General features: G+C 37.9%; 3 protein-coding genes across 3 annotated transcripts; all 3 read left to right on the forward strand.

The window, feature by feature from the left end:
- The first annotated feature begins 2,448 nt into the window (after nucleotides 1-2,448).
- LOC101165196 (olfactory receptor 2AT4-like) lies at nucleotides 2,449-4,437 on the forward strand. Its single transcript, XM_004084409.4, has one exon. It carries the CDS (start codon nucleotides 3,242-3,244, stop codon nucleotides 4,244-4,246), a length of 1,005 nt encoding a protein of 334 aa, XP_004084457.3. The 5' UTR covers nucleotides 2,449-3,241; the 3' UTR covers nucleotides 4,247-4,437.
- A 4,404-nt stretch (nucleotides 4,438-8,841) lies between these two features.
- Nucleotides 8,842-9,849, forward strand: LOC101165443 (olfactory receptor 2AT4-like). The gene has a single exon (XM_004084410.3). The coding sequence runs from the start codon at nucleotides 8,842-8,844 to the stop codon at nucleotides 9,847-9,849; it is 1,008 nt and encodes a 335-aa protein (XP_004084458.3).
- Nucleotides 9,850-12,500: 2,651 nt separating this feature from the next.
- On the forward strand, nucleotides 12,501-14,258 carry LOC101165689 (olfactory receptor 2AT4-like). Its single transcript, XM_004084411.3, has one exon. The coding sequence runs from the start codon at nucleotides 13,180-13,182 to the stop codon at nucleotides 14,182-14,184; it is 1,005 nt and encodes a 334-aa protein (XP_004084459.1). The 5' UTR covers nucleotides 12,501-13,179; the 3' UTR covers nucleotides 14,185-14,258.
- Nucleotides 14,259-15,412: the final 1,154 nt, after the last annotated feature.

Below are 15,412 nucleotides of genomic sequence, written 5' to 3' on the forward strand. Positions count from 1 at the left end.
TGTTTCCCACGTCTGGAAGGCCTTTTGCTCTGCTCTGGGGCCCACGGCCAGTTTATCCTCCGGTTACCATCCCCAGACCAATGGCCAAGCTGAGCGGGCGAATCAAGAGCTAGAGGCTGCTCTTCATTGCCTGGCAGCCCAGAACCCATCCGATTGGGCTGACTTCTTAGTCTGGATAGAATATGCCCACAATTCCCACGTGTCCTCTGCTACTGGGATCTCCCCCTTTGAAGCTTTGTTGGGTTTTTCTCCTCCTCTGTTCCCCGCTCAGGAGCTAGACCTCGCCGTTCCGTCTGTTCAGCACCATCTCCAGCGCTGCCAGCGTGTCTGGAACCAGACTAGAGAGGACCTGCTTCACACTAAGGAGGACAACTGCAGAATCGCCAACCGTCACAGGGTGGCGGGTCCCTCGTGCCAGGTCGGTCAAAAGGTGTGGCTCTCGTCTAAAAACATCCCGTTGCAGGTCTCATCTTGTAAACTGGCACCTAGATTCATCGGCCCCTACGTCATTGACCGCATTCTCAACCCCTCCTGTGTCCGCCTACGTCTGCCTGCCGCACTCAAGGTACACCCCACGTTCCATATCTCTCACATTAAACCTGTTCTGGACAGCCCGTTGTGCCCGCCTTCCGCTTCCCCTCCTCCCGCCCGGCTCATTGATGGGGCTCCGGCGTTCACTGTCTCTCGGATCCTGGATATCCGTCGCCGTGGCCGTGGTCATCAGTACCTGGTGGATTGGGCAGGGTACGGTCCTGAGGAACGTTATTGGGTATCCCGTTCCCTCATCCTCGACCCTTCCCACATCCGCGACTTTTTCCGTGTTCATCCGGATCGTTGCCCTGCCCCGCCGGGAGGCGGTCGTTGAGGGGGGGGGTACTGTCATAGTGGCCTGTCAGACTCCTCCCCCTCCTGCTCTGCTGCTCATCTCCCTCAGCTGTGACTACTCTTCTCATCAAACCACCTGCTACTTAAGGAGACCCAGCTTCTTCAGTCTTCGCCAGTTCGCTAACCCTGACGGTGCCCTTGTCTCCTGAAGCTCTACGTCTGGCCCCTTAGTCTCTGCACTAAGTTAACCTTGTCTTGTCCTCTGCACTCAGGTTACCTTATCACGCCACGAGAGTCACCTGAGTTCACCATCCGGAGCAGCTACAGCCTCAGCCTTCCACCGCTGACGTTTCCTGCCACTGAGAGCCACAGCCTCTGAGTTCACCATCTGGAGCAGCTACAGCCTCAGCCTTCCACCGCTGACGTTTCCTGCCACTGAGAGCCACAGCCTCTGAGTTCACCATCTGGAGCAGCTACAGCCTCAGCCTTCCTCCGCTGATGTTTCCTGCCACTGAGAGCCACAGTCGCTGTCCTCATCTAGACCACGGCCACGCCACGGGTCCACCGAGCGTCCACGCTTATCAAGATCACCACGCCACACCAGGGTTCAAGATCCTGCCCACGAACATTGTCTCGCTCCCGCTCTGGAAATTCTGGATCTACACTCGAGAGCCACAGCCACGATTACCCACTACACCATCAACAACCGCAAGAAACATTAAGAAAATAAAAACCTCTTATTTACTTCTTCACTCACCTGCCTCTGCCTTCTGGGTTTTCAGCATCTGGGTCTTCCTCCGCATTCTAGTCATGACAGAAACATACCTTTAGGTTTCCTTCGACATGGGGGCTTAGTAGCTGGTGGACTTCAGAAATCCTTGCATTGGCAACCCAGAACAGGATCCTGTAAGCATCAAAATAGCAGAGTTTGATGCGAGAGTTTCACAAATAAACTACAAAGGGCGTGACATTGTTCCTGCTCATTGAAGATGCTAACTGCTCTCCAGTCAACATCTGACAGCACAACTAACTTGTTATTGCATCTTCTAAGAAGATTTGGTCTGCATACCAGCTAAATATTGCATACCAGCCACCTCCTCTACAAAGATTCAATTAAGCTATCTTATAAATAATAGAGAACTGATTCTACTATCCACACCTTTGGAAATTACATTGATGTATGTTAAAGTGTGACCAGAAATGAATAAACAGAGTGAAACCTGTAATAAAAGGAGGACATTGAATTAGCAGAAGCCAATACAACAGGCGTGTAAGGCACTTTGCACAGTCCATATTAACCATAGAAGAACTCTAAGCTAATTACATTCAGAATTTGAAGCATAATTTGAGGCATTTGAAGTTAACAGAAGACCACTCAATGGAAAAAATAAAGTCCATGTGTTGGGGAATTAAACAATCAAAAAGATGGTAACACTTTGTAATTGGGTAGCACTTTACGACCCAAGCCATGAGGTACAGACATGAAGAAAAACTACCGGTAGGTTTTTATTGAGTATTGGAAAATATGTTAGGTAGTTTTGAGCGGCTTCACCTTTTCAAGATCCATCAGTGCATCAGCAGGATGGCAACTGGCAAAGTAATTCATATAGAATAACTTAAAAAAGGAAGCATGCAAGAGAACCATAATGCATCCTGGTTTCTCAGTCAGATAAAACACAGCAACGACTCGACAACTCTTTGTTGTTAATAGTTAATACAAAGAGCCACAATCCTGCTGGATGTGAGCAAAAACATTCAGTGTTCATAGCTGCATAGAAGCAGGCCCTGAGTATTACATTGTCAGGATTTACCACACAGGACAGAATCCAGGAAGCAAGATGTGCAAAAACTCACACAACAGCAAGGTCATTCTAAACGTATAGCTATGTAACAAGGCCAGATGAAAGAAAATGACTTTTCTGTGATTTGCAAAACAAAATCAATTTTACTTTTGTACAGAATTTAAAACATACAAAACACCTTGGTTTTGCACAGATCCCACAAGTCTTTGTGTGTGTGTTAGTGTTTGCATGTGTGTGTTACTGAATGCAACATTATAGCAAACAACAATGAGAGGCTTTTTTTTTTTAAAGAAAGTGAAGTTAATAACAGCTTTGCTCTCCATGGATCAAATTAGTGGAAATAATAGCCTATTTCAAATGAACTTTCTCATTATGATGTCGACGTTTTTTCTCATGAGATCAGGTTGAAGTTATATTTTTACAGGCAGCTGAAGAGAGTTTCTGCTACACTCCTGCTGGTTTTAGAAGCAGCATCACAGAGAGCGGCTGCCGTTGTGTATTTAATGGAGAAGATAAGGACTCTTGGTTGGTCCCCTAACTAGGAATATTTCTAGTGGGGAAACTTAACGATCTATTCTTTAGATAGAAGAAAGTTTCACATCTAAATTTTAACCATGTCTTTTCTCCGGACGGCTTTGAACAGCTCCGTCATCATTCATCCTCCAGGCTTCTACATAGTTGGATTTGAGTCTTTACCATCTGTAAATGTCTTTTTCATCTTTCTAGCAATTGTTTATGTGGTTACAGTGCTGTTTAACGGTTTGCTGATTATTGTTGTGGTTATTAATCCATCCTTACACACTCCAAAATTTCTGGCTGTCATCAACCTGGCAGTGATTGATTTATGTCTAAACACTTGCACTATTCCTGGTATGATAAAGATATTTTTGGTTAAAGATAATTTTATCCCATTCAACTTGTGTTTGGTGCAAATGTATTTTTATTACGTTTTTGCCACTTCAGAGTCTTATGCGCTCACCATACTTGCTTATGACAGGTTGGTGGCTATTTGTTTCCCTTTGCGCCAAAACTCCATCAACACAATGCGCAGCATGTGCTGCATCATTACCTTTACTTGGTGTTGGGTTCTAGGAAGTATAACCTTTTCCACGAGTTTAATGACTAAACTGTCATTCTGTAACTCTGTCAGAGTGTTTAGTTATTTCTGTGACTATGCACCCGTGTTCAGGCTTGCCTGTAATGATTATTCAATGCAGTGGTTTGCAGCTTCCTTTTTGAGCATGCTGACCCTTGCAGGGCCTTTTGCTTTCATAGTGCTGTCATACGTCAGCATCCTGGTGACTGTGTTCAGAATGAAGACTTTAGATCGGCGCCTAAAAGCACTGGCTACTTGTGTGGAACACATCATCATTGTTGCAATCTTTTTTATTCCTCTTCTTGTCATTTTCACAATTGGCTTCTATTTGGGAGGAATTAACCCAGATCATAGAGTTCTAAGTCTGTCGATGGCCTCTTGCCTTCCACCTTGCATTAATCCTATTGTATATTCTTTGAAAACTACAGAGATCAAAACCCGAGCACTGACGCTTATTAAAAAAAATACTATTATTCTGACTAAATCTTTGAGAATCATCGTGGGGTTAAAAACAACAAAGTAATCCAAATATCCTGGATTGAAATGTACTTGTTTTATGTTCGATCTATTCAGTTAGTTAAAAATGTCTTTTCCCAAGATTTGTGACAAATTTGAAACTTTATTACCTTGCACCTCAGTGTTTGAGTCAGAGAAGGAAACAATATTCACAGGCTGGCTTTTTTGTGTGATCTTTACTGTCATTTACCATCTTTATAACACTGCATGCTCTCTAGATTAATAAAAATATGTCCAGATGATGCATCCATAAATAGTGAAACTGAAAGAGAAATGGGGATTTCATGACATTTGTTTTTGTTCAAATTGAATTTCACTTTGCAGTAAAAAAAAGGATGTTTTTTTGCAGATATTCTTCTGTTTTATTTATAATGTTGTTGTTCTGTAAATACACTGAAAGTCACTTTACCTTTGTCTTTTGGTGAATGTCACTTTTGCTGCTGTATTTTTAAATGTCCTTTTTGCTGCCGCAGATAAGTGAAATTTCCCCATCGTGGGATCAATAAAGTTATCTAATCTTATCTATCGTTGAAATTCAGTAAAAACAGCTTCATCATGCATTAAATAGTGAATGTAGAATGTGGTGTATTTGTTTTTTTTGTCCCTACATAAAACACTGGATTATCCTTGTCTGTTCTAACTTAAATTAAAGCAATGTACATACATTTTCTATTTTAATTTAAAGTTTAAATGTCAAAATATTGTATTTGAGTCATTTTCCATAGAGACGAAAATACCCATTTTAAATGAATTTATGCAAGTTATGTTTAAATAAAACAGTATTTTGCCTTTGAAGAATCCTCTGATCATTTATGACTTTTAAGATGAAAAATTGTATTGATTTTTAAATTTCCTGAAATTAAATGCATCTAACATGTATCATTAATACTACAAAAACCTGCACTTACTGTAAACTTGTTAAAAAGAAACATGTTTAAGCAGGGTTAAGGAAAGTAATATTTCATTCCTCTCACTTACTAATAAATCAACAAAAATGTAATAAACTAAAGAGAAACCTTAACCCCTTGTGCTATCTTATGACCCCACCCTTACATTGACGTGTTCTCCCTACCATGACAAAGGTGGAGATCACAAATCACTGAAGAAAAAAGGTTCAACACACTGTTTTGTGGGGTCGAGATCCAACTCCCAATGTTAAAGTGCCTAGGATAGCATAAGGGTCACATGCAAAACTTTATTTTTGACACACAAAAAAGAACAAAAAGAAGAGTAGCATTAGCTATTACAGCTGATGTGATTTTTTTTACCTTTCTTATGTGCATTTGAAGGATAATTTGAGATGTATTTTTAGACAAAACGTTTTGATGCAATAAAAGCACATGATAATTGAATAACAAATTTGCATTTGAGAAACATTATTATTATGTTTACAATAACATGAAAAACACTTCAATTTTATGTGTCATGCCTCATGCAATACATTGAAAAACATTAATTTATTTCCTTTGTTTTGGAAAAAACAAGAAATATTTGGTTAACAAAAACAAATAAAGCACATAATTTGAAAGTTGGTCTTTTAAGGTTTTACTGTAATTGACTGTGCTAGATTCACACATGGATGTTAAAGCTGTATTATCATTTTTTCTCTAATATTCTGGAAATAATGCATAGGTCAGTCTGGAAAGACACTGTCTGTTATTAAAACCATAAACTAATACAAAATACATATTAACAGTTGCCAGGTAGTTTTTATGTTGTGTTTTTTAGGTAAACAGAATAAAGGTTATTAGCACGTCACAAAAGTTGAAGTTGCAAGACATCTGACCAGTAATTTGTTTATGCAGTAACAGTTATGAACCACTAGATTATGGTCAATAGCCATGAATATTGTACATGTACCGGTAAGTGATATTAGATCTCGACTTTTAGAGTTGACAACATTTTGACACTAACAAAAAGTGTGTCAAAGTCTCTCAGCAATAAAATAAATTTGAGATAATGGAGATAGGACCAGTTACCAGATTCATTACATGTGAGTTATCTGTCAGCAAACAAATCCAACAGCAAAAAAGATTTCAGATTTAAAATCAGATAGGAGATATCACCTTCCCCACTGTCTTAGATAGAGCACTAAGCACAAATGTGCCATTCGTGAACGACAAAAGGGTTGTCATAAAAGGAAAATGTAGTAAAGACACTTAGTCTCCCATTGTTATTACTCAAACAACCATAGCTCTCGTTTTTTTAAGTAAAAAACACACAAGAGCATATCAGTGATCATAAAAAGTTTGGAAGAAGGTCAGACAGAATCCACATTTTTTAATTAATTAATTGTAATTCAATATATTATAAATAATTCCAAAATGCTTCATTATTTTAATCGTACCCCAAATCAAATCAAATCAAATCAAATCAAACTTTATTAATAAAATAGCGCTTCTCATGCATTTTGCGCAGCTCGAAGCGCTTTAACATTAAAAACGGAAAACACACAATATTACAGTAAAAACCCAACCCACCCTTCACCCTTCCAACTCCCCTCCGTTAAAACATATGACCCATGGCCTCCACGTACAAAGAATAATGACTTTAAATAAATAAATAAGCAAAAAAACAAACGTATAAGGCTTGGCTCTGCTGTGAAGAAACAGTATTCGGGAATCTTTTCATACCAGGAGCCAGCTTGACCATGGGAGCATCGCCTCAGCGCCCACCCAGACTGAGACAACACTGGGGTCCACTTCACAGCCGGGACGCTGCAAAGTTAGACCCCAGCTGCCCCAGCAAGGGCGACAACTGCAGCAACAACCACCGACCAAGCCGGCAAGCCCTGGAGGTAAAGATCCCCACATGAAACACTGGGGCTAAAATCATGATAAGATACTAAAATTAAAGACATAAGATGTATATAAAAATATAAAAATGAGAATAAGATGGCCCATATACACTAGATGTTCTGCACAGAACCATTCATAATGGACTCTTGGTGGCAGGACACCAACACTGTGCACACTGAACCGAACTGGGGGAAAAAAAGAGGGGCAACATACTGGTAGGTTTCCCTCGACATGGGGGCTTAGTAGCTGGTGGACTTCAGAAATCCTTGCATTGGCAACCCAGAACAGGATCCTGTAAGCATCAAAATAGCAGAGTTTGATGCGAGAGTTTCACAAATAAACTACAAAGGGCGTGACATTGTTCCTGCTCATTGAAGATGCTAACTGCTCTCCAGTCAACATCTGACAGCACAACTAACTTGTTATTGCATCTTCTAAGAAGATTTGGTCTGCATACCAGCTAAATATTGCATACCAGCCACCTCCTCTACAAAGATTCAATTAAGCTATATTATAAATAATAGAGAACTGATTCTACTATCCACACCTTTGGAAATTACATTGATGTATGTTAAAGTGTGACCAGAAATGAATAAACAGAGTGAAACCTGTAATAAAAGGAGGACATTGAATTAGCAGAAGCCAATACAACAGGCGTGTAAGGCACTTTGCACAGTCCATATTAACCATAGAAGAACTCTAAGCTAATTACATTCAGAATTTGAAGCATAATTTGAGGCATTTGAGATTAACAGAAGACCACTCAATGGAAAAAATAAAGTCCATGTGTTGGGGAATTAAACAATCAAAAAGATGGTAACACTTTGTAATTGGGTAGCAATTTAGCGACCCAAGCCATGAGGTACAGACATGAAGAAAAACTAGGTTTTTATTGAGCATTTGAAAATATGTTAGGTAGTTTTGAGCGGCTTCACCTTTCCAAGATCCATCAGTGCATCAGCAGGATGGCAAGTAGCAATGTAGTTCTTATAGAATAACTTAAAAAAGGAAGCATGCAAGAGAACCATAATGCATCCTGGTTTCTCAGTCAGATAAAACACAGCAACGACTCGACAACTCTTTGTTGTTAATAGTTAATACAAAGCGCCACAATCCTGCTGGATGTGAGCAAAAACAGTCAGTGTTCATAGCTGCATAGAAGTAGGCCCTGAGTATTACAGTGTCAGTCAGGATTTACCACACAGGACAGAATCCAGGAAGCAAGATGTGCAAAAACTCACACAACAGCAAGGTCATTCTAAACGTATAGCTATGTAACAAGGCCAGATGAAAGAAAATGACTTTTCTGTGATTTGCAAAACAAAATCAATTTTACTTTTGTACAGAATTTAAAACATACAAAACACCTTGGTTTTGCACAGATCCCACAAGTCTTTGTGTGTGTGTTAGTGTTTGCATGTGTGTGTTACTGAATGCAACACTATAGCAAACAACAATGAGAGGCTTTTTTTTTTTAAAGAAAGTGAAGTTAATAACAGCTTTGCTCTCCATGGATCAAATTAGTGGAAATAATAGCCTATTTCAAATGAACTTTCTCATTATGATGTCGACGTTTTTTCTCATGAGATCAGGTTGAAGTTATATTTTTACAGGCAGCTGAAGAGAGTTTCTGCTACACTCCTGCTGGTTTTAGAAGCAGCATCACAGAGAGCGGCTGCCGTTGTGTATTTAATGGAGAAGATAAGGACTCTTGGTTGGTCCCCTAACTAGGAATATTTCTAGTGGGGAAACTTAACGATCTATTCTTTTGATAGAAAAAAACTTTCACGTCTAAATTTTAACTATGTCTTTTCTCCGGACGGCTTTGAACAGCTCCGTCATCATTCATCCTCCAGGCTTCTACATAGTTGGATTTGAGTCTTTACCATCTGTAAACGTCTTTTTCATCTTTCTAGCAATTGTTTATGTGGTTACAGTGCTGTTTAACGGTTTGCTGATTATTGTTGTGGTTATTAATCCATCCTTACACACGCCAAAATTTCTGGCTGTCATCAACCTTGCAGTGATTGATTTATGCTTTACCGCTTGCAGCATTCCTGGCATGATAAAAATATTTCTTTTTAAGGATAATTTTGTTCCATTCAACCAGTGCTTGGTGCAGATGTTTTTTTATTACGTCTTTGCTGCTTTAGAGTCTTATGCGCTCATGATACTGGCCTATGACAGGCTGGTTGCCATTTGCTTCGCTTTGCGCCAAAACTCCATCAACACAGTGCGCAGCATGTGCTGCATCATCACTATTACCTGGTGTTATATTCTGGGAGTGACGGCCTATTCTGTGGCTTTAATAACAAAACTTTCATTTTGTAGCTCTGTCAAAGTGTTTAGTTATTTTTGTGATTATGCACCTGTGTATAGGCTTGCCTGTAATGACAATTCAAAGCAGTGGTTTGCAGGAACGTTTTTTAGCTATTTGAACCTTTTAGGGCCTTTTACTTTCATAGTGCTGTCATACGTAAGCATCCTGGTGACTGTGTTCAGAATGAAAACATCCGACAATCGGCGGAAGACCTTGGCTACTTGTGCTGAACACATCATCCTTGTCGCGATCTTTTACATTCCTTTTTTTGTGATCTATACCATGGGCTTCTATTTGGGTCCAGTTAATCCAGACCTCAGAGTTTTAAGTCTGTCGATGGCCTCCTGCCTCCCACCATGCATCAATCCTGTTGTGTATTCCTTAAAGACTAAAGAGCTTAAAACTCGAGCGCTGGCACTGGTTAGAAAAAAGGGACAAGTGGTTTCTGTTAATTCTAACAGAATCATTGTGGTGCTTAGAACAAGAAAGTAACATCACTTTTAGTTAGATGTTTAGAATAAGTAACAACTGACACCAGCTGTGTTTAACAAAATGTGTCGTACATTTGAAATCTTTTATCTTGATAAATATGCTTAGGATGGAAATTTCTATTAGGCTTTAAAATGTAAGTTTTTTTTATGGCATTTGTCATATTCATGAAAAACATTTTGTGATTTACGCCCCAGATGCTTGTTGTAGCATCATTGGTATAAGACAAGTGTGACGGTAAATACAGTTGCAAAAATGAAGAGGCATTATTAATAGATTTGAATTAGTGGACGTGTGTGTTTGCGCATGAACCCCAATTAGAAATAGACCTTTTTTTTTGTTGTTGTTGAAATAGATCTAGAAATAGAATGAAATTTTATCTTTCATCTTGTCTGGCTTTACCTTCTTTTCATTGGTCTATTGTGATAAAAAAAAATCATGGTTAAAACATCAGTAAAGATTGTTTTTCCAATTTTTCTGTTGAACTTAAACTTGATTTAAAACTTTAAAGCTGAAAAGAGATGTTTCTCATTTGCTAAAAACTGTATTTACTTATTTAAAAAAACTTTTAGACATTTTACTAGAATGTGTTATAAAGTTGTAATTGCAATTCTTACATGCTTCTCTCTGGCACAGGTCACTTTGAAGATATGTCTTTTAGTTGTCTTTTTCCTAAAATGTTGAGTTCTGATCATTTTTTTAAAGAGTGTAATTCATTTAATATTTCTAATTTGAAGGCAATTTGTAAACCACAAATGCTTTTTTGTTGTGTGTTTCGCTGCATTTGTATTTTTTGAAAAAAATGTTTCTCCTAAACAATTTCTCTTTTGAGCTATGATAATTAATAAACTTTTTTTATTCTCCGACTTCAACATTTTTTATCTGTAAAGCACATAAGGAACATTTGAAATGTAAAAAAACTACCAAGGTTCCCAAATTTATACTGTTATTTACAATTTTTTTTAATTTAAATCAAGAAGTATAAAAAAATAAAAAAGGGAAAAACGAGAAACCAATAATGTATTTTTAAGAAAAATGTAATCATTACTGTTTTTGTACAAATAAACTTAAATGTTTGAGTCAGTAATTAAACTAATCTCAACTACAGTAAAATAAAAAGAGCCTTAAAAGTAAACAAGTTTTAAAAATGGCTTTTTATTTTTTTTTTGATTTACTGCAATTTAATAGTTTATTTAAATGAGGATGGCGCAGCTAAAAAACAAACAAACATATGATTAACCATGGTTAAAAAGTCAGAATTAGGGAAAGGCTAGTTTTCATCTGAAGTCTCCTGGCCATGATGTTAAAAAACACAGGTGCATATACAATAAAAAGTAAAATACAAACACATCTTATACAAATACATAAAATAAGATATAACAACATTTAGACAAACAATTAAAACCTGAAAGCACTGGTACTGGTCTAAATTTGAGCAATCTCAGGAATCACATATCATCTAACTGTTGTACAGTTTTGTCTTTTTTCCTTTTTCTTTTAGTAAATTTCAGTATTAGACCACTAGATGGCGCTTGAAACTCAAAAGTTTCTGAAGAAGTCATCAGTAAACCACATTTTCAGAAGTTTGCTGTATCTAGGTCTAACAATGCGGCTAAAGGCTTTTGGGATTGTATTTTCCTTTGGAGACTATGTGACAGTGTAATTTTACACTTACAAGAGAGAAAAAAAACAACAGATACCAGGAGAAAATCAACTATAAAAAATAACATGTTTATCTTGACCGAATATCCTTTTTAAAAAGTTTTTTTGTGGGTTAATTCTCAGGTGGAACACTTCCCTTCATGTACCTTCTGAAACAACAATAAATTAAAATCTTTAAAATTTTAAAAGGCATGCTTGTAGACACAAACAAGGATACATTGAATTAATTTTGATCTTATAATCTGCTGAACTGTATTTCAAATACTAGCTTTTTGCATGTATCTTATTTTTCGTTGGAGTGCACTGTTGACCCAGAGATGTAACATTTATAAAATGTATTATTTAATTTCTTTTTAAGTTTTTTGGTAATAACATTCAATTCTAAAACATTTCTATTTGCTAATAACATTTTTTCTAACAATAATAAAAGACGGTCCGTGCTAAAAAATAAATCCAAAACCATTTTAAACTTAGTCACATGCACCCATACAAGTCACCCCCCCCCTCCCCCCATATGGATGCTGCAGATTTTGGGGTTGTACAGACGAAGGGCTGCATCTTCAGAGCACAGCTTGTTGCCTTTGATGCTTGTGCGTCCACCTCATGAAAATGGACTGTACCATTTCCGTTGCGTGCGATCAGTGTAAATGAATTACATGACTGTTTGACAAAGTACAGGCCCTAATTTTTAAAATTGGGTGACTGAGATTGAAAAATACATTTCAATAAATATCTGACAATATTGCCTGTTACAGTGTTAAGTCATTGAGTGATAAGTATTTTAAGGTCACAAAAGTGTAGAGTTCCCATGTGCTGCAAAATGTTCAACATGCGTAGAATAGTGTAGTATAATGTAGTAGTACCCATAGTATGGGTAACGCTGTCGCATGGCACTCGAATGGTGAGTTTTGGCACGTGCACTGTGACCCTGCGACAGACTGGTGACCTGTACAGGGTGTAACACACCTTCACCCAGCAGTAGTCGGGACAGGCTCCAGCAACCCTGTGACCCCAAAAGGAAAACAGCAGGTTAGTATAATGGATGGTTTGACCTTTCATTTTTTTTTTTTTTTTTTGCAGTAAATCACTTTTTGTGCAGCTCGGACCCAGCAGATTTTCAAGACTATGGACCTGTGACAATGGACTCTGAATCATGATGCGATCCCGCCTATGAAAGGATCAACTCAGTTTTGGGATTTATGCTCAAACTTTTTAAGAGTTCACTAACTGTTGCAGTAACCCACTAAAGTATGCAAGTTAAAGTTTGCACAAAACACACAATGTCAATGTTTTAAGGGATACGTCTTCATTGTCTTTAACCAGCATTTAGATAACAATTAAATTTGTTTTTACAGCAAGTAAATCACAGCATTGCTCTCCGTGGATCAAATTAGTGGAATTAATAGGATATTTCACATTAGCTCTCTCATTATGAGGTATAAGGTTTTCTCAGGAGATCAGAGATATGTTTTTTATGTAAGCAGCTCAGATTTCAGGCTACATGCTCACTGTTTTTGGTGGGAAGCATCACAGTTGGCTGCAGCTGTTTAACAACTGGAGATATTTTTATTTTAACAGTTTTCAACTTTACACTTCTTGGAGACTTAAAGCCACAAATAAAACCTTTCTTTCAGACTAATAAGGGTTTTGCAGCGACTGCTGATTTTAACTATGTCTTTTCTCCGGACGGCTTTGAACAGCTCCGTCATCATTCATCCTCCAGGCTTCTACATCATCGGATTTGAGTCTTTACCATCTGTCAACATCTACTTCATCTTTCTAGCATTTGTTTATGTGGTTACAGTGCTGTTTAACGGTTTGCTGATTATTGTTGTGGTTATTAATCCATCCTTACACACTCCAAAATTTCTGGCTGTCATCAACCTTGCAGTGATTGATTTATGTCTAAACACTTGCACTATTCCTGGTATGATAAAGATATTTTTGGTTAAAGATAATTTTATCCCATTCAACTTGTGTTTGGTGCAAATGTTTATTTATTATGCATTTGCATCATTAGAGTCTTACGCCCTCACTATACTTGCTTATGACAGGTTGGTGGCTATTTGTTTCCCTTTGCGCCAAAACTCCATCAACACAATGCGCAGCATGTGCTGCATCATCACCTTTACCTGGTCAATTTCTTTGGGGGTCATGAGCTACATCACAAATTTGGTAACAAAACTGTCATTTTGTAACTCTGTCAGGGTGTTTAGTTATTTTTGTGACTATGCACCCGTGTTCAGGCTTGCCTGTAATGATTATTCAATGCAGTGGTTTGCAGGTTCCTTTTTGAGCATGCTGACCCTTGCAGGGCCTTTTGCTTTCATAGTGCTGTCATACGTCAGCATCCTGGTGACTGTGTTCAGAATGAAGACTTTAGATCGGCGCCTAAAAGCACTGGCTACTTGTGTGGAACACATCATCATTGTTGCAATCTTTTTTATTCCTCTTCTTGTCATTTTCACAATTGGCTACCATTTGGGAGCAGTTAACCCAGATCATAGAGTTCTAAGTCTGTCGATGGCCTCTTGCCTTCCACCTTGCATTAATCCTATTGTATATTCTTTGAAAACTAAAGAGATCAAAACCCGAGCACTGACGCTTATTAAAAAAAATACTATTATTCCGACTAAATCTTTGAGAACAATCGTGGGGTTAAAAACACAGAAGTAATCACATATCCTGGATTGAAATGTACTTGTTTTATGTTTGATCTATTCATTTAGTTAAAAATTTATTTTTCCAAGAGTTGTGACAGATTTGTAACTTTTAGCTTCTCATCTTTATGCATAATAAGATTTTCACATCGCTTTGTGTTTAGTCTGTCTTTTATTATGCTTTCCAATGTATTTTGCCTCTAAGATGTAAATTAATACCATGATTTTGCATTGTCCACACATTTATGGTTGTCCTATGCATGTTTTAAACATCCTTTTAGCCTCGCCCTCTCTTCTTTAAAAATGATGTAAATTATTGGTAGCTGTGCATGGTAATAACTGTTAATTGTTAAAGCTATTTAAAGTTGTCCAAAGGAACATGTGTTTAGCTATAAATAACCCCACCTGTATTTAAAAGACAGAATACCTTGGACACTAGATATATTTGATAGAATAAACTACAATGAGCAACACATTTTACAAATAAATTACAGTAAAATTAATAGTTGATGTTACAAAAAAGATGTTGTTTTTTTGCAAAAGAAGCAAAACTGGTAAAGGCCACTAGATGGAGCCAACTCTTCATGATTGTAGCAACCGAACGCCCATCCTTCAGAAGAACAAAAAACAACCAGCTATAATTCAGATTTTTACCCCATGGTGTGAATATTGATGCAGTTATTTTATTTTAATATGCGAATGTACTTTATTGGTTTGAAAAAATGTGATTTTGACTGTTTTTGTTCAAAACAAGAACCTACAACTTTATTGTCTGCCTCAGTAAATTCAATAATAAATTTTAATTTCAGTAAAAAACATTTAAGCAATTCGATGTTTCATTTTCTTAAGGTCTGAGCATCCATCCTGTGACTCAAATGGTATGCAAAAGTCTTAAACATGTGGCCGTTTAGATCAGTTTGGATTTGGATTGGCAATTATTTGGATGTAGTATTGTCCATCCACCCACCTATAGGATCCACTAAATCCCTGTCAGGGTTGCAGGACCCAATCCAGCTACTGTTGGGTGAAGGCAGGGATACATCATGACCAGGTAACTAATTTGTTGCAGGGCCACACACATGCACACACACCCACACCCATCTTTGGACTGTGGGAGAGAGCCAGAATAGGAAACTCCACACAGATAGGATTTGAACCACGGCCTCATCACTGGAAGGCAAGAGTACTAACCACTATACCACAGTGCAGCCCAGCGGTTTTGTTTGATTGAAAATTTTCCAAAA

The sequence above is a fragment of the Oryzias latipes genome, chromosome 14 (assembly GCF_002234675.1).
Source record: "Oryzias latipes chromosome 14, ASM223467v1".
Classification (NCBI taxonomy): domain Eukaryota; kingdom Metazoa; phylum Chordata; class Actinopteri; order Beloniformes; family Adrianichthyidae; genus Oryzias; species Oryzias latipes.